The sequence below is a fragment of the Sapajus apella genome, unplaced genomic scaffold, assembly GCF_009761245.1.
Source record: "Sapajus apella isolate SASKATOON/1434 unplaced genomic scaffold, GSC_monkey_1.0 scaffold158, whole genome shotgun sequence".
NCBI lineage: Eukaryota > Metazoa > Chordata > Mammalia > Primates > Cebidae > Sapajus > Sapajus apella.
In genome coordinates this window covers 1,715,095-1,737,337 of record NW_022437098.1, presented here as the reverse complement: position 1 = coordinate 1,737,337, position 22,243 = coordinate 1,715,095, and the positions used below count along the sequence as shown (strand labels likewise).

At 54.4% G+C, this 22,243-nt stretch overlaps 1 protein-coding gene and 1 pseudogene across 1 annotated transcript in view; one reads left to right on the top strand and one right to left on the bottom strand.

Moving 5' to 3' along the window:
* Nucleotides 1-211: 211 nt before the first annotated feature.
* ERCC6L2 (ERCC excision repair 6 like 2) overlaps nt 212-22,243 on the bottom strand; it is a 197,074-nt gene continuing 175,042 nt past the window's right edge. The window contains exon 19 of the mRNA XM_032266361.1: nt 212-2,434. Within this exon, the coding sequence (XP_032122252.1) occupies nt 2,380-2,434 (55 nt within the window). The 3' untranslated portion in view covers nt 212-2,379. The remainder of the gene's footprint in view (nt 2,435-22,243) is intronic.
* On the top strand, nt 17,968-19,373 carry LOC116541896 (annotated as a pseudogene).

The window sequence follows — 22,243 nt, the reverse complement described above, 5'->3', positions numbered from 1 at the left end:
GGAAGCCATGCTAACTCACAGGGCTACAAAATGCCAAAACCACACAAAAGAATGCAGGCCAGCTGGGGTGTAGCACTCATCTGCTAAATATGAAATCCTTTCCCGGAGCGGGGCCTCTACAAACAAGGTCAGTGGGAAAGCCGGCGCTACCTTAGCCAGGGAGGGGCCGGAGGCGCCGTGACAAACTCGCCGGCGGTGACCTCAGACAATGTAAATACAAACCTGGGGCTCGTGTTTATTTAAAGTTATTGGCATCGGGCTGGTTCCTGGTAGACAAAGATTATCTTGTTTACAGCGGCATCCAGATGATGGACAAGACTCTGTATAATATAAATCCAGCTCTGTGGAGGGGGACCCATTAGCATCAACAACTTCCCTCAAGCCAAACAAACCCTGCCAAGGCTCAAGCTGGAATTCATTTATTATACAGCTTCAAGTCGGCTTGTCTCAACATTCGACAACTGCAGAAGCAGGGGGCTGAAACTGATGGCTGAGGGCACGCCTCGCCCCTCCTTTCACTTCCAGCGTGTTTTGCAGAAGGCGTTTCTTTCTGGCTTTGTCACGGAGTAGCGGTCATGTCTCTGCAGATGCTGTCGCGCCCGTCACCTCCCCATGAGGTGTGGCCATGGGCCACACATATGGACACCAGAGGTATGGGGGGGCAGGGACCACCCAGGAGTCACCACTGTCCTCGCAGAGGCCCTTGGGTGTCAGTCGACCTGGACTTAGGAACGTTAGTGAAGTTAAGTATACAGGGACAGATCGCAGGATTTCAGGGGAGATACAAGGAGCTCCGAGGGCACCAGCGCCTGGCCACGAGCTCTGCCCACGTCAGATTCAGACTTGCCTGGAATCAGAGGCCAGGCCTTCATGAGAATTGATTCACACGAGGAACCGGGGGCCTCCTGGGAACACTCACCTGAGGGCAGAGAGAATCTAGCAGACAAGCCAGACCCAGAGAGGGCAGTGACTCCAGGTCGCATCTTGTGACCACATCTGCAGAGACTCCCAGGGGGAGAGTCACGCCCAGGGAAGATGCGATGCCCAGACAGAGGGGACTAGGACAAGAGCAGGAAGAGCAGCAGAGGCTGGCGGCCATCACAGCGATGAGGACCCCAGGGAATAAAGCGTTGCTGTGCAAGGGTGGGTGGGCAGCAGGACTGCGTTTCTTGGAGGCCCAGTTTCTGAGGGCTTTTCTGCCTTTGCTGTTTCTCCTCTAGATAAGAACCATGTCTTTTTCTTTTTCTTTCTTTTTTTTTTTTTTAAATTAGAGATGGGTCTTGCTATGTTGCCCAGGCTGGTCTTGAACTCCTGGCCTCAAGTGATCCTCCTGCCTTGGCCTCCCAAAGTGCTGGGGTTACAGGTGTGAGCCATCATGCCTGGCCTGGACCACGTGTTTATCTGGTGTCCCTGGTGCTCTGCAGATAGTAGACTGGACACTGTGGAGTGACTCAGCACCAGCCCTGTGGCTTGCCTGTCCACTGCAGCCTGCTCTCTCTTGGCCACACCATCCTCTGGGCAGCCCTGGAGGACAGAGACCCTTCTGACTTCCCTGTCTTCTGCAGCCAGAAGTGGTGGGGCTGGCCATTGGAGTCTTCTCTTGGGAGTTTACAGGCAGCTGTGCCTCCTGTCTTTGGGAAAACCTCCCTGCAGGCTCAAGCCACCCTGAGAGGCCACCTTCACCCCCTGTACTCTCAGTCCCCACCACTACCCCGTAAGCTGAGGCCTTAGGCACTAGAAGGTAGGTCTTTCTCCCCAAGCCAAGTTCCACTGCCACCCTGTCTGGCTCCAGTGTCCAGGGGCCATGCTACACTGTCCCTCCCCCTCCCCAAACTCTGCCACACCATGAGCCTCATCCACCCAGAAACACCCTCTCAAATAGGAAACTCCTCTGTCTTCTCTACGCCTCAGCCCACATCTTTACTTTCGTGGGGACCTCCAGCACTGTGATTCCTCCACTTCCTCTGGTCCAACTTCAATCTTTTCTTCTCAAGCCACTAATCGCCCCACCACACGGCCCCTTGCACCTCTGCCACGGCTTGCCTGCCCCACCTTCACTCGGGACCCGCCCCACGCTCCACCTTCTTTGCCCTCAGGCTTAGGCAGCGCAGGAGTTATCTAGTGTTGCTAACAAATCACCCCAAAGCCCTAACAGATTAAGCCGACAAGCACATCATCTCACACATCTGTGGGCCCATCTGGGAAGTTGTGGCTTGTGGTCTCTCGTGAGGCTGTGGTAAAGATGTCAGCCAGGACTGTGGTCATCTGCATATGTTGGGGCTGGGGGAACTGCCTCCAAGGTGGTTCATCTCCTCAGCTGTGGGCTGGAGGCCTCTGTCTCTTCCCACGTGGGCTCTCGGTATGGCTGCTTGAGCTTCCTCATGACATGGCTGCTGGCTTCCTCCAGAACAAGTTAGAGAAGGAGCTTTGTGATCTGGAACTGGAAGTCACACATTGTTACTGGTGCTACCTTTTGTTCACTAAAAGCAGGTTGTGAAGTCCAGCCCCTATTCAGGGTGAGGGGAATTAGACTCCACGTTTTGAAAAGAGGAAGATCAAAGAATCTGTGGACACATTTTAAAACCACCACCGTTGACTTCATTCTTCTCCCACATGACAGCAGTCACTCTTCCTTCCTGCCCCCTTGGCTGTCGCCAGAGCCACCTTGTGAAGCCTTCCCTTGAGCAAGCTCGTCATCCATACCTCTGCTTTGGTCCCAGGGCAGCTAAGCCGTGGTGGAGGCGAATCCCAGACAGCCATGCTGCTGTGCCAATGTGTGCTTTCTGGCCCCGCTGGGCTGCTTCTGCTTCTTGCCTTCTTCAGGCCCAGGGGGCTCCTGCTGCTGTTCTTGGTGGCACATCCAAAGCCCCCCTCTCTCCCGGTGCCCAGACACAACTCCCTGCCCTGCTCAGTGCCAATGTGCCCTCTCACATACAACTGTGTAGTGTAGGTCTTCCCGCACACCTCAGAGAAGAGGCCTTCTCTTCTTATATGAGGGCTTGGTCATTCCCCATCCTTCCAGCAATCACCAGAGATTCCTCCCAGTCTTTCACCTTTCCACTGGCTCTGCCTTCCTGCCTCCCCTGCCTGAAACAAACAAATTCAACTTTGCTCCAGGTATTTTGTTTTAAGCTAAAACAAAATAATAATCCATCATTGGCCCAACATCCCTCCTGCACACAAGACCCGCACACCCGCCCTTCAGGGACTGCCCTGTCTCCTGACTCTGCAGCAGAGCTTCTAGAAAGAGTGGTCTGAACTCTTATTCTCTCGTCCCCCCTTCCCACTACCACCCACCTGCCCACGCATGCCAACCCAGCCTCCATTTTCCTGGTTCCATGATACCAGCTGCTCTGCCCTCATTCCAGCCGTTGAGGGCCACCACGTGGCCAAATCCATAGACACTAGATAGCCTGTGCTTTGTGGCCCCTGTGGCACCCGGACACCTGTTGATACCTCTTTCCTTTTGGTCCTTTCTCTCTCTCCATCTCTCCCATCTGCTCTGGCTCCTCTGCTTCTTCCTAGAATGTTCTTTATCTCTCTGAGGGATCTCACCAAACTCATCCTGCATCCTTGCCCAGGCATTCCTCACTGCCGTCCTGGTCCAGTCCTTGTTCAGGCACTCAGGAGCGACTGCCCAGCTGCCCTGGGCCCTGCTTCCAGTTCGACATCATGCGACCTCTCACCTCGACACGTGCCTGGCTCCATGCCCTCCCTGACTGTATTTCCTGCTTTGGTGGATGGCGACTCTCTCCACCTGGTTACTCAGGCTGGAACCTGGGGGCCTTCTATCTTCCCCCAGATATGACCAGCCAGTTAATTTATCTTGGAAAATAAGACAACAATAACAAAAATAGGCAGAGGTCATATGTGGGGTTCACTGTCGCCTCCGTCACCCTCCTCCCTGCTGACCCAGGCAAGGCCCTCAGCCTTTCTGGGCCAGTTTCCTCATCTGTTGGCTGGAGATCGTCCCACAGCCACCTCGTGGGGCTGCCGTACCGATCACATGACCAGCACGTGCAGGTGAGAGTGGCGGTTCCAGCTGCTGGTCCTCTCCGTAAGCAGGAACGGCCACTGCCAGGCCGTGCCACCTAAGGGCTGGCCAGCTCCGGAAGTGTGTGTTGCTGGTCTGCAGTGAGGTTAGTGTAGAAGGTAAGAGTAAGTGTTTTAAACTACCACAGAAATTTGACAGGGTAACTTTATGCCTGTTGAGTCTAATAATGATTTTTAAAAAGGGGGCTTCATCTCCTACCCATTAGGATGGCTGCTATGAAAAAACATCAACGAATCCTCATATTGGCAAGGACGTGAGACATTGGAACCCTCGTGCACTGTCGTCGGTGGAAATGCAAAATGGTGCAGCCTCCGTGGAGACCAGTATAGTGATTCAAGAAATGAAAACCAGAGCTACCTTGTGACCTAGCAGCTCCAGTTCTGGGTATGTGGCCAAGGCATGGCAGACAGGGGCTTGAAGACACATTGACACCCGAATTCATAGCAGCACGAACACCCAAGAGGTGGACAATTCAAGTGTCCATCAGTAGGTGAGTGGAGAAACCAAATGTGGAATATCATTCAGCCTTGTTAGAAATAAGGCTCAGAGTCATAAGGAAAAAGGAGCACTTAGACAAAGGGTTTATCAGCAAAGCAAATTTACTTCTGCACGGAAGGGGTCTCTTGTATGGCTGGGTGCTAGGAGACCACACAGAACAAAGGAGAGTAGAAGTTCTTATTTCTAACGCGACTCCTGCCCCTGTGTCTCTTCCTCATTGTCTGGGGCGGGACTGCATAATCTAAACTAGACCTGATTGGCTAAACATTTAAGCCAACCTGATTGGTTAAACATTGGCTAAACCTTTCTTAGATGAGGTGGACACGTGATGGGACAGAGGGGAGAAGAGGGAGGGGTCGTTTGTGGTGAACTAGAGAGCTGGACTTTTCTTACAGAAGAAAAAGAATGTCAGCTGGTGCCGATCATGCCACCGGTGCTGTGGCATGTGGGGCATAAAGTCAGAAAGAATAAAAAGAAAATAAAGGCTGGGGGGTCTGGGAATTAAAGAATAAAAGGTTGAGGAGGCTGTTTGAAGAGAAACCTTGCTGTATCTCACAGCTTCCCCTTTTTATGATGCTTTCTTTTCACACTTTTAAGCATATGTTGATTGTGCTGTTCGGCTTGATTTTTTAAAAGAAGTCTATCTGAATAGGGAAGGGGAGAGTTGAGGAGGGTTTTGTGAGCTGTTTCACTAAGTTTCTGCACTACCCCTCAGGCACGGGGTATGAGGCAACATCTAACAAGGATTAGTACACTTGTGACAATTTCAAAACGGGTTAAGTATTGAAGTTATTAACGCTTTCTATCTACTGAACTACTTTTCTATAAGGCCTGTAAGGGGAGCGTCTATCTTGGAGCGCTTGGCTAATTTGTTTGATGGAGAGGTAAAGCCTTGTAAGGCCTTTGTAACTGTTCTGTCGGGGGCTGTGTCATAGGAATGGAGGTGCAACACTGGGTTCTAACCATGATACAAACTTCGCTTTTTTCTTCTAGCATCCTGTCTGGTGGTGTTCTGTTCTCCCAGGCCATTTGACTGGTGGGCCTTAATTGTTCAGCTGTTCCTCTAACGGCATCTTCAGTATAGTTAACAAAACGTTGCTAGTAACAGTAAATGTAGTTTATCTAATTTACATTTGGGAATCCTGTATGGGTCACCAAAACTGTCAGAAATAAGGCTCAGAGTCGTAAGGAAAAACGAGCACTCAGACACAGGATTTCTCAGCAAAGCAAATTTAATTCTGCACAGACGGTTGTCTCTTGCATGGCTGGTTGCCACGAGAACACACAGAACAAAAGAGAGTCGAAGTTTTTATTTCTAACGCGACTCCTGCCCCTGTGTCCTTTCCCCATTGGCTGGGGTCAGGCTGCACAATCTAAACTAGACCTGATTGGCTAAACATTTAATCTTTCTTAGATACATTGGACATGTGATAGGGAGGTGGGGAAGGAGGAAGGGGTTGTCTGCAGAGAGCTAGAGAGCTAGTCTTTTCTTAAATAAGGAAAGCAATGTGAGCTGGTGCTGATAACATCACTGGTGCTGTGGCATGCCTGGGCATGAAGGGAAGTCAGAAAGAAGAAAAGGAGGAGAAAGGAGTGGGGAGTACTGGGAATTAAAGAATCAAAGGTTGGGCAGGCTGTTAGCAGAGAAACCCTGCCGTATCTCACAAGCCTTAAAAAGAAAGGAATTTCCAAAACATGCTACGACATGGATGAACCTTGAGGACATTAAGCTAAGTGTAAGAAGCCAGACACAAAAGGACAAATGCTGTGTAATTCCAATTATAGTGGATACCTAGAGCTGTCAGATTCATAGCGACAGAAAGTAGAAGGGTGGTTGCTGGGGGCCTGGGGGTGGGAAATGTGGGGCTGCTATTAAATGGGTAGTTCTGGTTTTGCCAAATGAAAGTGTTCTGGAGACCAGCAGCACAGCAGTGTGAATGTGCATATTACTGGAATGTGCACTTAAAGATGTTTGGGATGGTAAATGTATGTTATCTTACCCCAATTAAAATAAACATTTTGAAAAAAAAAAAGAACTTGTATTTTGGATGTCTTTTAAAATGGTATTTGTCTGGTAATTTATTTTCCAAAAGTCTCAGTGTAAGAAGGATTAGAAGCAAAAGGAGTCCTTCTCTGCACATCACAGATGCTTCCAGACTCGCTGCCCTGGCTCAGCTTCTCCCAGTTCCTCACTTGTTTGCTGCTCCAGTCCCCCACCTCCTCGACCCGCCCCCTAACCTCTGGCCACAGTGATCTTTCCAGGCAGACCTAACCTGCTGCCTATCTTGTGCAATGTTCTTACATCCAGGAAGAATGAGGTAACTGAGGTACAACAAGGTAGCTGAGGTATGCAGACAGGGGAAGGGTGAAGATGATGAAAAGGAGTTTATTAAGTGTTAGAACAGCTCAGAGGAGATCCACAGTGGATAGCTCCCTTCTGTAGGCAGGCAGGTCCTTCTGTCAAGTATTCAGCTCTCAGTAGAGAAGAGGCCCGGGAGAGGGTGGCTACTCTCTGCCTGGCAGCTTGCCCCGCCCTCTCTGCAGATCTCTTAAGCTATCAGTGGAGAGGGAAGCTCCTCCCTTCCGCTGGTCACCTCATCCTCTCCCTGCTGTGTTCTTTCTCTGGTCATTCTCTACCCTGGCTGAGCCTTGGGCTTCTATGGCCCTCAGAGGGGAGGAAGTTCCTGACAACTGGTCCATCAGCAGCCGTGGGTGGGCTCGGAAGAGTCACCGTGAGTCTCTACTCTGGTTAGTGGGACTGGCAGCCCAGTCCCTAGGCTTCAGACCATCCCTGGCCTGAAGGAGGGGACTGACTGAGACCCACCCCCTTCCGCCCAGGAATCTGTCTGCCTCCCACTGCCATTCATGGCCCTGGGCTCAGCACCAACCCCGCTTAGAGGTCGGAGCAGATACTGGGAGAGGAGAGAGGCCAGGCAGTGGGATCAAACACCCCTCGGCCTGCAGGGATGGGGGGTGTGGTGGGGATGGTGAGGGAGATGGGGGTGTCCTTCCGGGGACCCCGAGGCTGGAGGGATGCCCAGGTCCTGTGCCTGGGAGGGCAGTGGCAGCTCTAAGGGAGCTCTCCCCTCGCCATCTCGGAAGGGGCAGGACTCCTGCTAGTCCCTGGCTCCTGCCTGCTCTGTGGAGTGGGAGGCCCAGGTCTGTAGCCGTGGGTCAGGTGGCTGCAGCTTCACACAGGAGGGCAGATCCTGTCTGCTCCTGGCTCCCTCCGAGAGCACAGAGAGGCTCGGATCCACAGCTGCAGTTTGGGTGGCTGTAGCCCAAACTGAAGGGCAGAGCCCCTGTCTGTAGCCATAGCTTGGACAGCTGCAGCGACACCCGAGGAACTCCCACTCAGACTCAGAAGGGGAAGGGCTGCCACCAGCTTCGTGGAGTGTGCAGCCCCAGCCACGCCTCCCCGCTGCAGCCGGTGTGATGGCAGATGCCGTCACCGTTCCCTACAAGCACCCCCGGGCCTCCACATCTCACTTGCTGCCCTTTTGCTCATAATACTCTCGCTTGTCAAAGACTGCCTCTTCCAGGAAGCCTTCCCTGAATGTCTAAGCATCACTGTCACAGATCATCCTACACCAGCCTCCTCTGTAAATTTAAGAAGCTGTAAAAACAAGAGTCCAAGCACTTTGATGGCAACCGAGAGGGAAGCTTTAGGTGAGCAGGCCCCTGGCTCTTCTCGAGGGATGCCTGGAAGGTCCTCCAGCCGCTTGCGATGAATCGATGTCTTCTACCTGCATTTACAGTTTCCTCCGACATCCACATTTGCAAATCAGAGCAATACAGGTGTCCTTCAAGCCTGCACAGGTGCCGGTGGCATCAGACAAGAGGGCCCAAGGTGAGCCCTCTAAGGACCGTCAGCTGGACCCCCTCCTGCCCATGCCTGAGTGCTTGCAGCACTGAAACGGCAGCACAGAGCCATCTTCACGCCTGAGAAGATGGACGTGCTTTCTTGCAGCCTGGGAGAATCACAGGGTCTTCCCAGGCCAGGTTGCTGATGGGTTTCTCAGTGACCGGAGAGCAGCGGGGCTCAGCTGGCAGCCACCCAGAGCACCTTGGTTGCTCACTCACATAAATCCCGGTGCAGACAACGGGCCCTTCTTCTGCAGGTGACATCCCTGCACCAGGCAGGTGATGGTCCTGCTGGCCTTCTGAGCCCCACTTTGCTTCCCTACATTCTGCAGTGAAATCACCACTGCCTTTGACCAGGCACGGCCCAGATTCTGACTGGGTATCTGGGTTTGAACTGAGTGCAGAACCCCTTAAATACGTTGTTTCTAAAAAATCTGCCAAATGACACCTGCAGACAGAAAGGGGCATCTCCTTTTATGTCACGACAGAAACAGAAGGGACAGTGTTCTTCCAAGACCCAGCTCTTCTTTCCAGGGCACCCAGATCTCAGCGTCCTGGGGGTGATGATTTTGGGTTTTACTTTTTGTTCTGTAAACAGCAAAAAACCTTTATTATACACTGTCTCAATGTAGAATTTAAGAATCATTTATGGCCAGACACAGTGGCTCATGCCTGTAATCCCAGCACTTTGGGAGGCCAAGGTGGGTAGATCACCTGAAGTCAGGAGTTCGAGACCAGCCCAGCCAACATGGTGAAACCCTGTCTCTACTAAAAATACAAAAAATTAGCCAGGCATGGTGGCGGGCGCCTGTAGTCCCAGCTACTGGGGAGGCTGAAGCAGGAGAATCGCTTGAACCTGGGAGGTGGAGGTTGCAGTGAGTCGAGATTGTGCCACTGCACTCCAGCCTGGGCGACAAGAACAAAATTCCATCTCAAACAAACAAAACAGAATCATTTATGGTTTCTGCATTTCCTGCAATCCTCTCAGGTATAATATGTCACATTCAAACTGGAAGCTAAATCCTAGTGGAAAGTTTCTTGTGGTTCATATTTTTAACCAGTAAGTTGCAGGTTTACGCAAACAAATGAATATTATAATTTGGTAGATAAGCAAATACATTACATTTATAGGATTAAGTATCTTCCATGAAAGTTTTGATTGCTCCAAGGAGATGCCCCTGGTACAGTCTGCCAAATCACCAGCACACGACCCTGGAGGTCTGGATCTGAGACTAAACAGGTCTGGGCCGTGCCTCTGCAGGGCTTCCTGCTCTAATGGAGAAACAGAAAATGCCTGATAAATAGAAAGAGTCATTGTTGGCATTTTTAAGCCAGCTGGGAGCCTTGAGAATTGAGATTTGACCTACATACAAGGGAACAGACCTTTCACAGACCATGAAGTGCTGGGCAGGGTCGTAGAGGACAGTGGCATGGCTGACGACCGGCGTGGTGTTCTGGGCCCACACAAGCCCACTCCAGCTCTGCCAGCTCCGGGCACCTGGTGAGGCACCAACTGGTTTTCAATTATCCCAGGTATGAGGGGTGGCTTCGAGTTTTTGCGGCTTTGGAGTGTGACATTCCTGACAGATGGAAGGGCTCCCCAAGAACACCTACCAAAGCAGAGGCTGTGTCTGAATGGACACCCCAGCAGGTGCGCCAGGGACATGTGTGCTGGGAGGCAAACTCTGGATCGAGGCAAAGGTAAATGAACCAGCTGTGGCCCTCCAGCCAACTCATGCTGGGGGCCTCGGAAATGATCTCTGAGGATCTGTCACTGGCACAGATGGTGAGGCGCAAGGCGGCTGCGGAACAGAACGCACAGGAAGGCGCTGAGGGCGGCTTCCACGTGTAGAGCAGACTCCCCCTGGCCCAGCGGCAGTTGCCCCACATGAATGGAGCTGTTCTCTTCTCGGGGTAGCCGGGGGAAGGCATGCGAGTGGCTTTTCAGATCTGGGGTCCCTGGCCTTTCCTTGATGAAGGGAGGTGTGTGGGGTGCTGGCCTTGGGGCTCAGGGCGAGCGTGGAAAGTTCCAGTGTGGCAGGTGGCGGGGCTGGGGATACCCAGACACGGCCTGGAAGCTTTGACGAAGGGGGATGTGGAAGCACCACTCTGCTTCCTGCAGGGCTTAGAGACTGACCCATGCTGTGCCAGTGACTCATGAGGTGCCACCCACAGGCTGGGGGCTTGTGATTTAAATTGTTCTACTTTTCTTGACTGCAATGTTTTCCAAAGTCAGCAGGATTTCAGTTTTTTAAAGAAGGGGTGGGAATGTCTGTGTGCTGTTCACATGGACTCAGGACAGCCACTTTGCCCCTTCTGGGAAGTGCCCAGAAAGCAGGAGGGCTCCCCAACAAGGCCGGTGGTGGTGGGGTCAGGCCTGCAGTGCCCAGGGTCAAGCTTGTGTTGCTGCTAAGCTGAACTAGGCAGTGGTCCCCAGGGATGGCAGGAAGTGACGAGGGATCAGGGATCTGCCCACCGACTCCTTATTTACAAACAGTAAGTAAACACACATGCAAGCTGTCGCTGCCCTGAGGGCGCTGGCCTGCTGCCACGGCAGCTCCTGGATCCTGGTGCTTGGGCGCTTTGGCTTTATAGCATTTGGAGAGCAACTTGATTGGAGCAGGCTGTGGACTTTGCTGATGCCGGGAAATTATTTTCTCTTGGATGCAAGCCCTCCTTTGCTTGCTGGGAAAGGGGCAGAGTTGGTTCTGGCTGAGCACCAGCGGCAGATACATCATTTTTGTTATTTTGGATGCCTTGAAGCCCTTAGCACAGACCTCTGGGTGCCCTTGGTGTACAAGGCACAATTCAGATGTGGCTTAAGCGTCAACTCCTCAGGGAGACCTTCCCCGACCACTGTTCTTTAAAAAACAACCCCCCAAACCCAAACAAACAAAACAAAACAACCCACCCGGGTCCACTTTATTCACACCACTTCACTCTATCTGGAAATATTTCTCTTTGCTGAATGATCTCTCTCCATTAGACAGTGTGCTCCTTCAGCACAGGACCTTGTTTTCACGGACACGGCCCTATCCCAACCCCGAAAACAGTGCATGAAACACAGCAGGTGCTTTGGAAATCAGGACACGAATGCAGTGCTTTAAAATGTGTCCAGGACTTGTTTTAATCGGGTTTGGGAAGACAAGGGGACACTGAGATGACTGTCCTGAAGGAAGATGCTTTTATACTCACAGATCCCTGGAAGCAGGGGGAGCAGCAAGCACCAGGGCCAGTCGGGAGGACTCCCTGCGGTTTCCAGGGAAGGAATGGAGGCCCAGCAGGTTTGGGGTCGGAGGGCTTGAATACAGGGGCTCTACTGTCAGCCTGAGTCATCCTGGGATTGGGGCAGAGGAAGGCTGCCTCCTGGAAGTGTGAAAGCCAGTTAGAGGAGGTGACTGGTGTCCGGGCTGTGGACTGGTCAGGTTGCGGAGCCAAGGCACGCCCAGAAGCCAGTCACTTGCTATCTGCAGGACTCAGCTAACCCTGGGAGTGGCAGTTCCTTCCGAAGTCCACAAGGCCCCACTGTTGAAGCAGCATGCAATCAGTAAAATTTAAAAAACACACACACACACAATCAATACAGAATGACTCTTTGACATGTGTGGCAATGTAGAGATTGTGGGTGCAGATGTTTAGATAAACGTGAGAACCAAACAGACTTGTAGTAAGCTAAGACAACTTGGTGTATCATTCCATTTCTGTTCCTCCTGAAATCAACACGCTTCCTTTGGGTGGTTTTGCCAAAGGAATCCCTCAGTGGGAAAACAATATCTTCTGATACTCTCCTCCCAAACTTTTTGTTGAGTACCACATACATTCAGAAAATCATATCTATCCTAAGCATAGAGCTCATGAATGTTCACAAGCTGGACACATCCAGGAAACCAGCACGCAGACCAAGAACAGAACGGTGAGGGTAGCTAGGAGCCTTCTTGTAATTCCTGCATTTCACCTGCAACGCCCATTCTAACTTCTAACAACACAGGTTAGTTTTGCTGGCTTTTCCCTTCTTAAAAATGAATTCAAATTGTGTCTAGCTTATTGTGTTCAAATGGTATTTGTGAAATTCACCCACATTATGGCCAAAGGTTGAAGACAGTTTATTCTTGTTGCTGTGCAGAACGTGTGAATATATCACACAATGTATATGACGTATACTTAACCATTCCAATGCTGAGGTGAATGCGGGAAATTTCTAGTTTGGAATGGTAAACGCTTCACCGACTTTTGCCTGCTGGTCTGTGTCAGTCTTTTAGTTGCAAGAAACAGAACTTCCTCTGGACAACCTGACTCAGAAAGGTGGTTTACTGTAACCATTCTACGTAAGGGGAACAGCTAGGCTTCGGAAAGGATGGGACTCCCTTACTAGGGGATCCTGGTGGCAAGAGCTCGAGGTCAACCTCGCTGAGACAGAACAGCATGTGACTCGACTTGCCTAGAGCAGGGTCCCCGCCTCTGATGCATGGGATGCTAGTTGTCCCCCGGAACTTCAGTGTGCCATGGAGGAAAACAGGACCTGTGGCTCAGTCAGGTGGAAAACCAGTTTTAAAAGGTGACAGCTCTCAGGACGTTTCACAGGAGAGACGTTTGACCTTTCACACTCCAACCATAAGCAGGGATATTCCTGAACTTGACTTTTCTCGTGCAGCATCTACTCACATCTCCAGGGCTCTGGCGCTCCAAGAAACAGCTTGGGAAAATGCTGCACTGAAGTCAACTGAACGGAGGGGAGAGGTGGAAAATACGTTTTGGCCTGCATTTTTCATGCACAGACTTTTTTTTTGGAAAATAGGAAACTCTGGAAACAGATGCTCAGTGTGACCCTTCAGGAAGAGCCGTCTGGCAAGCGTAGGTGTTACGGTTTGCAGGGTGCCTGCCTTCAGGTCCACTGTCGCATCTGTTCCCAGGGGTGGGTAGGATGGGTGGGATAGCCCAGGTGACAGAACTGGCAGCCAATGCCACGTGCTCCTAGAAAGCGGAGAGCCCAGGGCAGCATAGATTCAGACGCAGGCTCCCGGGCAGAACCGCATGGCGCCCCCGGCCCTGCCGGCCCGGTGCGGGGGCTGGGCTCTGGATGAGGACTGGGAATGTCATCCCGGGCCTGGACGGGCGCACCTGGGAGCCAGCCTAGAGGAGAACGAGTAGAAAGAAGGCCCAGGAGTGGCTCGGAGGGTCCCGGCAAGGTCACGGTTGGAGATGAACCTGCGAAGAATCCTGAGAAAGGGCGGAGGCCTTGGAGGGAAGCCAGGGAAACGCCTAGGGAGCAGCCGAGGCCGCCCCGCCCCGGGAGAAGGCGCAGGTGCATTAGCGCTGGGGGTTTCGGGGCGCTGGGAGTGGGGAGCGCTGGGGGGTGTGGGGCGCTTGGGGATGTGGGGCGCTGGGAAGTAGGGGGCGCTGGGTGATGGGGGCGCTGGGAGGTGGGGGGCGCCGGGAGGTGTGCAGCGCCGGGGGGTGTGGGGCGCCGGGGGGTGTGAGGCGCTGGCCGGTGTGGGGCGCTGGGGGGTGGGGGCGCTGGGTGATGGGCGTTGGGAGTGGGGGGTGCTGGGGGGTGTGGGGCGCTGGGGGTGTGGGGTGCTGGGGATGTGGGGCGCTGGGGGTGTGGGGCGCTGGGGGGTGGGGGGCGCTGGGAGATGTGGGGCTCTGGGGGTGTGGGGCGCTGGGGGTGTGGGGCGCTGGGGGGTGGGGAGCACTGGGAGATGTGGGGCTCTGGGGGGTGTGGGGCGCTGGGGGGTGGGGGGCGCTGGGGCTGGGGGGCCGGGGCGGCGGCGGGGCGGCCTGGAGGTGCGCCCTGGGCTCCCTCTGGAGCGCCCAGCCAGCTCAGGGGCTGCAGCCGGCACCGCGGGCGCCTTGGGCTCCGCCTCAGCCTTCCAGCCCGCTGCCTCCTCCCAGGCGGGACTCGGGACAGCGACTGAGCAGGGCACGCGCCGCCCCTCCGGCGCCCGGCTGCCCGGGCCAGGCTCCTCCGCCCTCGCCGCGGCCCTGCCCTGTCCCTTCCCGCAGCTCGCGGGGCCTGGGCTGTCCCCGCCCTCCTCCGGCGTCCGCGGCAGCTTTCCCGGTTCCCCAGCCAGACTGTCCGGCCGGTCACCCCCGCTCCCACCTGCTGTGCGGAGACTAGAGCACACACCGCACCCAGAAGCGGGAGGGGCGGGACGTGGGTGCTGGAGGCGGGGGTGTGGTGCGGGGTGTGTGTAGTGTGCTGTGTTTGTGTGTGGGGTGTGTGTGTAGTGTGGTGTGGTGCGGGGTGTGTGTAGTGTGCTGTGTTTGTGTGTGGGGTGTGTGTAGTGTGTGGTGTGTGGGGGATGTGGTGTGGGGTGTGTGTAGTGTGGTGTGGTGTGTGGGGGTGTGGTGTGTGCAGTGCGATGTGTGGTGTATGTGTGGTATATGTAGTGTGGTGTGGGGGTTTTTTTGTGTGGTGGTGTGTGGTGGTGTTTGTGTGGTGTGTGTGCGTGTGGTGTGTTTGGTTCGTGTGGTATGTTGGTGTGTGTAGTGTGTGTGTTGTGGTGTGGGTATGTGTGGGGAGTGTGCGTGGTGTGTATAGTGCGGTGTGTGTGGCATGTGTGTGTGGTGTGTGTGGTCTGGTGTGTGGTGTTTGTGTGGTGTATGTAGTGTGTATGTTGTGATATGTGTGTGTGGCATGTGTGTAGTATGGTGTGTGTGTGGTGTGGTATGTGTGTGTAGTGCGTGTGTGGCATGGTGTGTGTAGTGTGTGTGTGGCATGGTGTGTGTAGTGTGTGTGGTGTGTGTGGTGTAGTGTGTGTGGGGTGTTTGCGTGTGATGTAGGGGGTGTGAGGTGTGTATGCAGCAGGGCATGTGCAGAAACAACACAGCAACACACCCCTGATCCACATGGGGTGTGGAGCAGATGCTGCGGAGGCTGCCTGGCCTGTGGGCATTGGCACTGGGGACTGGCTGGCCCAGGGACTGTGCTCTCCCACGCTGTCCCCCGCTTAGCTGCTTAGCTCCGAATCCACCTCCTGGCTCCTCACCCTGGCGACCAGGCCCTGTGCCTTCTGTGGGGCAGCCTGTTCCCATCAGCAGAGTCCCAGTAACCCAGGGGACCCCAACGTGGTGCAGTTGTGCCTAGTTTTCTAGTTTGCTTCATGCACTCCCAGGACCTGCCTGCCCACATCCCGCCCAGGGCCTGCTGGTCCATTTTGGAGATTTGTGTCCAGCTCTCCAGGAGGCCCCAGGGCCAGGCAAGTGCAGGGTCCCGTTCCACTCCCCAGGGCCCCTTGTCCAGCTTCCAGGACCTCTGCTCTCAGAACCCCGATGACTTCTCTTTGCTCTGTAGGGACCTTCGCTGCTTCATCAGTCACCATATCTGAATTCTGGCCTGCCACTCAATCCTCCAATATTGACCAACAACAGGAGATTCTCCCTGTCAATCTGAGGAGTGAGGTGTGTTTCCGTGACTGGACTCCAAATACAAGTCCTCCGCCTCTCCATCTGTCTCTCCAGTGATCTCAGAGGCATGGTCTTAACACTGAGCAGAGTTTCTTGCACAAGCTGAGGAGTAGATCCAAATGATCAGTTCTAAAATTCTATTCTTACTGAAGATTGCTGGTGGAAATATCAATGCGTACAAAATGAAAAAGTTTAACAGTGATTAATACTGCGTTTCAACAGAAGAATCCAATCATCTTGAGAAAATTTCAATTGGCAAAATTTGCCTTGTGGAATTGTATGCAAGGGAATCTGTGGGTCTGATATGTGGTGGGCTTTGGATGTGTTGTGTAGCTCAGTGTCCCTTCCTGCTACTTCAGGTCATAGCTTCAGTTGTAGCCACCTGCCCACCATGTCAGGCCATGCGATTCAGAGCGCTGCTCTCCCCAGCGCTGGGATAGCACTTGACTCACGCCTGCCTCCTTTCTATAGAACTTGATGCTGGAAACACCAGGTGAGCTGGAGCTTCTGCTGCTGCGGCGCTCCCACGATGCAGCCTGAGAACAAAGCCCGCCAGAAAGAGAGGAGAGCAGATTTGAGTGGTAAGCTGGAGACACTAGGTGTGGGTGGTGTCCCTTGAGCTTTGACGCCATGCCACATTTGGATGTCTGAATCCAGCCTGACATCCGTGATTTTGCTTTTTGCGTAAGCCAGTGTGTGTCCTACTAGATAGGACAGATTTCTCTAGAAGACCTACGAAGTAAAAGACTTGAAGCTATTGCAATGGTTCAGGCACTAGGACACTGGCAGGAAAGTGGAAAGAAGGCAGCAGAGTTAAGGAAATATTTCTGAGGTCAGCTCTGGAAGTCTCGGCTACTGAGTGAATACAGTGGCTGAGAGAAATGGAAGCATCGCACCAAGTAAAAAAAGATGGTGCTGAGATTTGGGTTACCAGGTCAATGACCGATATAATGCCCTTAATGGGGTCAGGCATCTCAAACACAGAAGGATGAGTGCAGAGCTGAAGATGAAGAATTCTGCTTTGGACGCCATGAGTGTGAGGTACCCAAGGATAACTCAATGGGAAGCAGTCACAGCAAAGCAAACAGGGTGTGCAGCTGAAACTCACAAGGGTGGTTGGGCTGTGGGGAAGATTTGTAATCGCCCACAGATGAATTCATTAAAAGCATGAGAGTGAGTAGAGGGGTGGTGCATGGCACTAACCCTAGACTGAGGATAGCTTCCAAGGAAATCCAAAGGACAGGGGAGGAAGAGGAGCCCACCAGGGAAACCAGAAAGAGACCCCTGGAGAGACCCGAGGACGGCCAGAAGCATAGCCTTCGAGACTAGGAGCCAGCTATTCAAGAAGGGAGTCGTTTGCCGTGGATGCCATGGGCCACCGTGTCCCATCTAGGAAAGCACATTGGGTTCTTTCTTGAATACACTTATTATCCACACTTTAAAGACTCTATGTCGCCGACTTCCCTTCACCCTGCTCTTTACCTTCTCCTCTTCCCTGGTCATGAGGGCCTCTGCTAAAGGGTAGAGAAAGGAACTTCTGACTAAAGAAAACTTTGGGGTTACGCAGTGCAAGCCGCTCTCCCTCTGTTTGTGAAGAAATGAGACTATGGCCACCCATGGGAGTGGGATCACGTTGGTTTCTGGAGCAATCATTAGTAGCAACTTTTACAGGGGGTCATTTCGGTTCACCTCTGGGAAGCAATTCGTTTTTAAGAAAAATAGATGCAAAGTTACTAAGTACATCTGACATTTAAACCATCTCCAGCAGATAAATGCTGATACTGACATCCCTCACCAGAAAAAGAGAAAAATCCATCTTAAGGAAGAGAAATGACCTTCGCTGAGTTAGGCTCCTGGGTCCCCTTTCATTGGAGGGACATCCCAAGTTGCTGAGCCTGCAGTTACTGCAGTCCTCGGTTCCAGAACCTAGCAATTTTAATGTAGAGTACTTTATTGATCGGAGGCACACAGGTAAGAAGAAATGTCAACATTAAATGTATGAGTTATTTGGTACAAAAATTTTTTAAAAAAGGGAACTACCTTGGCATTGTGTATTAAATGTTTACCTAAGACTATTAAAAAAAAAAAAGAAAAAAAAAAGGGAGCCATGGTTGCGCAGCGGGCCGGCCGGGGGGCTCCTGCCCCCGGGCCCCGCTGCCCCGACTGCCCGACCCCGCTGCTCGGGCTGCCCGCGCCGCGTCGGTAGCGCGTCCTGCCAGGGCTGAGATCTCTTTAATGATGGAGGGAAGCAGGCAGAGGCTAGAGTCTCGGCCATACAAGATCAGCGAATCATCAAAGGTGAACCGCTGGGCCGACCACTCAACCACCGTGCTGCAGAGGCGGAACGAGCAGCGTCTCCGCGGCCTCTTCTGCGACATCGTCCTGGTGGCCGATGAGCGGCGCATGCCAGCCCACCGTAACCTGCTGGCCGTGTGCAGCGACTACTTCAACTCCATGTTTACCACTGGCATGCGGGAAGCTTTCTAGAAGGAGGTGGAGCTGATCCGCACCTCCTACATCGGGCTCAAGGCCGTGGTGGACTTCCTGTATGGCGGGGAGCTGGTGCTGGAAGGCGGCAACATTGACTACGTCCTGGAGACGGCCCACCTGCTGCACATCTGGACGGTGGTGGACTTCTGCTGTGAGTACCTGGAGCAGGAGGTGAGCGAGGACAACTCCTGTACCTGCAGGAGCTGGCCTCCATCTACAGCCTCAAGCGGCTGGACGCCTTCATCGACGGCTTCATCCTGAACCACTTTGGCACGCTGTCTGTCCTTCACACCCGACTTCCTGCCGAATGTCTCCATGCAGAAGCTGTGTGTCTACCTGAGCAGCAGCGAGGTGCAGCGGGAGTGTGAGCACGGCCCCTCTAGGCCGCCCCGCAGTGGCTGACGCAGCAGCCGGAGCGCGAGGCCCACTTCCACTTCCCGCTCATCCCCAAGAACGACCTCCTGCACCGCGTCAAGCCGGCCGTGTGCTCGCTGCTGCCCAAGGAGGCCAACTGCGAGGGCTTCATGGAGGAGGACTTGCCCTATCACAACAACGTGGCGGCCCAGCCCGTCATGCAGACCAAGCACACGGCACTGCGCACCAACCAGGAGCCCTGCTGTTCGTGGGCGGCCAGATCTCCGAGGGGTGTCTGGAGCTCAGTGACGACACCAGCTACCTGGACGCCAAGAGCGAGAAGTGGGTCAAGGAGACACCGCTGCGCGCCCGGCGGAGCCATCACTGTGTGGCTGGGGGGAGCTTCATCTTCATCGCCGGCGGCAGCTTCTCACGGGAGAACGGAGGGGATGCGACCTCCAATTTTCTTTATAGGTATGACCCCCGCTGTAAACAGTGGATCAAGGTGGCCTTCATGAACCAGCGCCGCCTAGATTTCTACCTTGCCTCCATCGAAGACATGCTTGTGGCCGTCGGTGGCCCGAATGAGAAGGGAGAGCTGTCTTCAGTGCATCATGATTGTCTCAAGTTTTATCCAAGCCCTATGTATTTCAGATCATCCGTATTCCTTGTTCTGTACCCAGAGGGAGATCGGGAAAACCCTTAAGTCTCTATTTGAGGCAAATACATCTTTGTCACTGCCCCAGCCCATGTGATTGAGAGGCAATTGAAGAAGAGAAGAGGGGTGCTTCGCACATGGGAGGAGCTCAGTGTTGAGACACTCCCGGCTCTGTTCGGAAATAGCACTGATTTCTTAGCATACTTTTTTGGTGTTAATACAGAAAACATAAAAAACACAGTTAAAAGAATGAAGCATGTCTACACACATCTGGACAGAAAGACCGATGAGAAGCTGGTAGCAGTGAGGGATGACAGTGCTTGCCCCTGGGTTGAATAGCGGAGGAGCTAGGAGGGAAACTGTCTGCTCTTTGGGACCCTTTCAATTTCATGTTGCAGATTTACAGAGACAGATGAATTAAACATTATATAAAAAAAGTAATAAAACCACTGATAGGATCTGTGTTCCAGGAAGGAAAAAAAGCATATTACATAATAGGTCAATGCCCAGAAATAAAAGCAGGAATTTAACTAGAGCCTATGCTAATCATAAATCCCTTCCCTGTTCCAGAATCCTGTTGTCTCTGGGGTCTTGGTCCATTATCTAGGCCATGGAGTGGTGGAGTGGGATGCTGCTGATTTCTAGGCAGGAAATAGGGGCCAGGGACCCTTGTAGTGTCATTTCTGGGTCATGGAAAGGAGACCACTAATTAATGATGGAAATCCCACGGGCCTCCCAGGATGTAGGCAGCCCAGACCTGGACTCATTCACATGCAAAGGAAGTGGCCGGAAGAGGCTGCAGTTAGCAGGGGTGAGGGATGGGAGAGCTCGCTAAGGGGCCTGTGTCTGTGGGGGAGGGAGAGGGCTGAGCGACACAAGCCGGCCTGGGGGCAGGAGCCTGCGGTATTTCCAGGAAAGCAGAGGAGGCTGTGGGGGGCGTCGGGGCTAAAGAGCCAAGTGTGGAGACTGCAGCGTCTTGTCAATCTCCAGAAACTCAGACCACCCATCCTCTAAAGGCAGGTGGATGATCAAGGGGGCCGCGGAGACATTCCAGATCACACTGAAGCTGAGCCCCGCTGCCTGACTCAGCGTGGTTTTTAACAGACACTCGCTGCCATCCGGCCCGGACCCAGCTGGCGCTGTGGGTCCTTCCACCCCAGTTAGGAAGTGTGGTGGTTCCCGCGGAAGCCCCTGCCAGGGTGAAGAAACTCGGTGTGGGGCTCTAGATTAGTCCGCTGCTCACAAACCGAGTGCCCCTCGGTGCCCCAGCCTCTCCCTCTATAAAACAGAGAGAGTAGGAATACCGGCCCAGAAGTGTTGGGCAGGTTAAAGGAGAAAATCCACTGGAAGCAGTTAACAAATGACACAGTAAGGGCTTAGCACCTGCCAGCCGAAGTCCTCTGCACCCGTCATTCCCTACCCAAACCCCCTTAGCCTGCTAAGCCAGACACAGGAGGCTTGCACCTGCCGCGGTCCCCGTGTGTTTTAACAGGCTCCTGGGGAAGCGGTGTGGAAAATGGATTAGGGAGAAGGCCAGAACCTCGGAACCCAGGGAGAGGTCTGCAGGCATCCAAGTGGGAGCTGGAGAGGCGGACAGGGCCCTTGGCAGGGGGATCCAGGAAATATTTTGGAGAAATTTTCTCTAAGACTTAGTATCAGGTGGGAAGCGGTCACTTGGCGGGGGGCACCGGCTTTGGAGGCAGGAGGGAGGTGGAGCCGGGGAAGGCAGCTGCAGGGCCGCCCTGCGGGGTGGGCGTGGAGGGTGGCTGGGGGCGTAAGGCCGGGGGCGCGGGGCCGCAGGGATTCGCCTGGAGGAGCGAGCCTGGGCGCACTGGGGCACCGATTCCTCCGGGGCCGGTCGGCTCCGCTACCGCTGCGCTCGGAACCTGCCAGACGCCCCGCAGTACCCGGCGTCCTTCCTGCCTCCTCCGCGCCCCGTCCTCCGTCCGAGTCCCAGTCCCGCCCACCCTGCCGGCGCCTCCGCCCTTGGCTTCCCACGACCTAGGAGCGACGCGCGCAGGATCCGGTGGAGGCTGCTTTCCCGCGAGCCTCCGTCCAGGACGGGGAAAGGAGTGGACCCTCCTGGCTCTAGGTGCCTGGGTCCCCGGAGGCCTGCGGAGGCCTCGCCCACGCCGCCCGCCCACCAGCCTCGTCTTAGCGCTGGGGCGAGGGCACAGGTGGCACTCTGCCCATCGCTCCAGCTGGGGACCCCCCCCACCCCATATCGTCCCCGCTAACCGCATTCCACCTTCACCCAGCCCATAGCCACCCGGGGTCCCCTTCCCGCCTGTCGCTATCCGAGGATCCCCCGCCCCGTGTCCCGCAGGCAGCAGGGGTCTGGAGGATGGAGGGCGGACCCCGCAGATGACTGTACCACCCTCCCTCCCCTCCCCGCGGGGAGCAGCCCCCAGGCCCGCCCCGCGCTCCGTGCCCCGGAGGGACTGGGCTTTCCCCAAGGTGTGCGGCTCCTGGAGAACACGCGCCCTCCAGCTGGACCTCGCTTTCCGGTTTCCAGCTGGCCAGGCCGTCCGTTAATTTGCCTGCTTCGTCTTTTCCTCACAGAAAAAGCAACCTGATTCGGAGGAACGGATTGCTCGGGGCGGCTCCCAACTCCAGTTGCGGGTTCCGCCGCGGGGGCCCTTCGGAAACGCGCGGACTCGCGGGAGGGCGCAGCGGTCCCGGGGGCGCCTGAGAGTAACGGGCGCGAGGGCAAACGCCGAGCGGCCTCCCTGTGCGGGGTGCAGGCGGTGCCCCCCGGGGCTGGGCTCGCCGCGGAAGGCCCCCGACACGCAGGACTTTTGGTTCAACAGCCCGACGGTGCGCGCTGCCTCCGCCCTCTCCCCGCTCCCCGTCCCGCGCGTCCGGAGTGTGGGTGAAGTGTCAGAAGCGCTTTATGCTTGGCCAACCCAAACCACGAA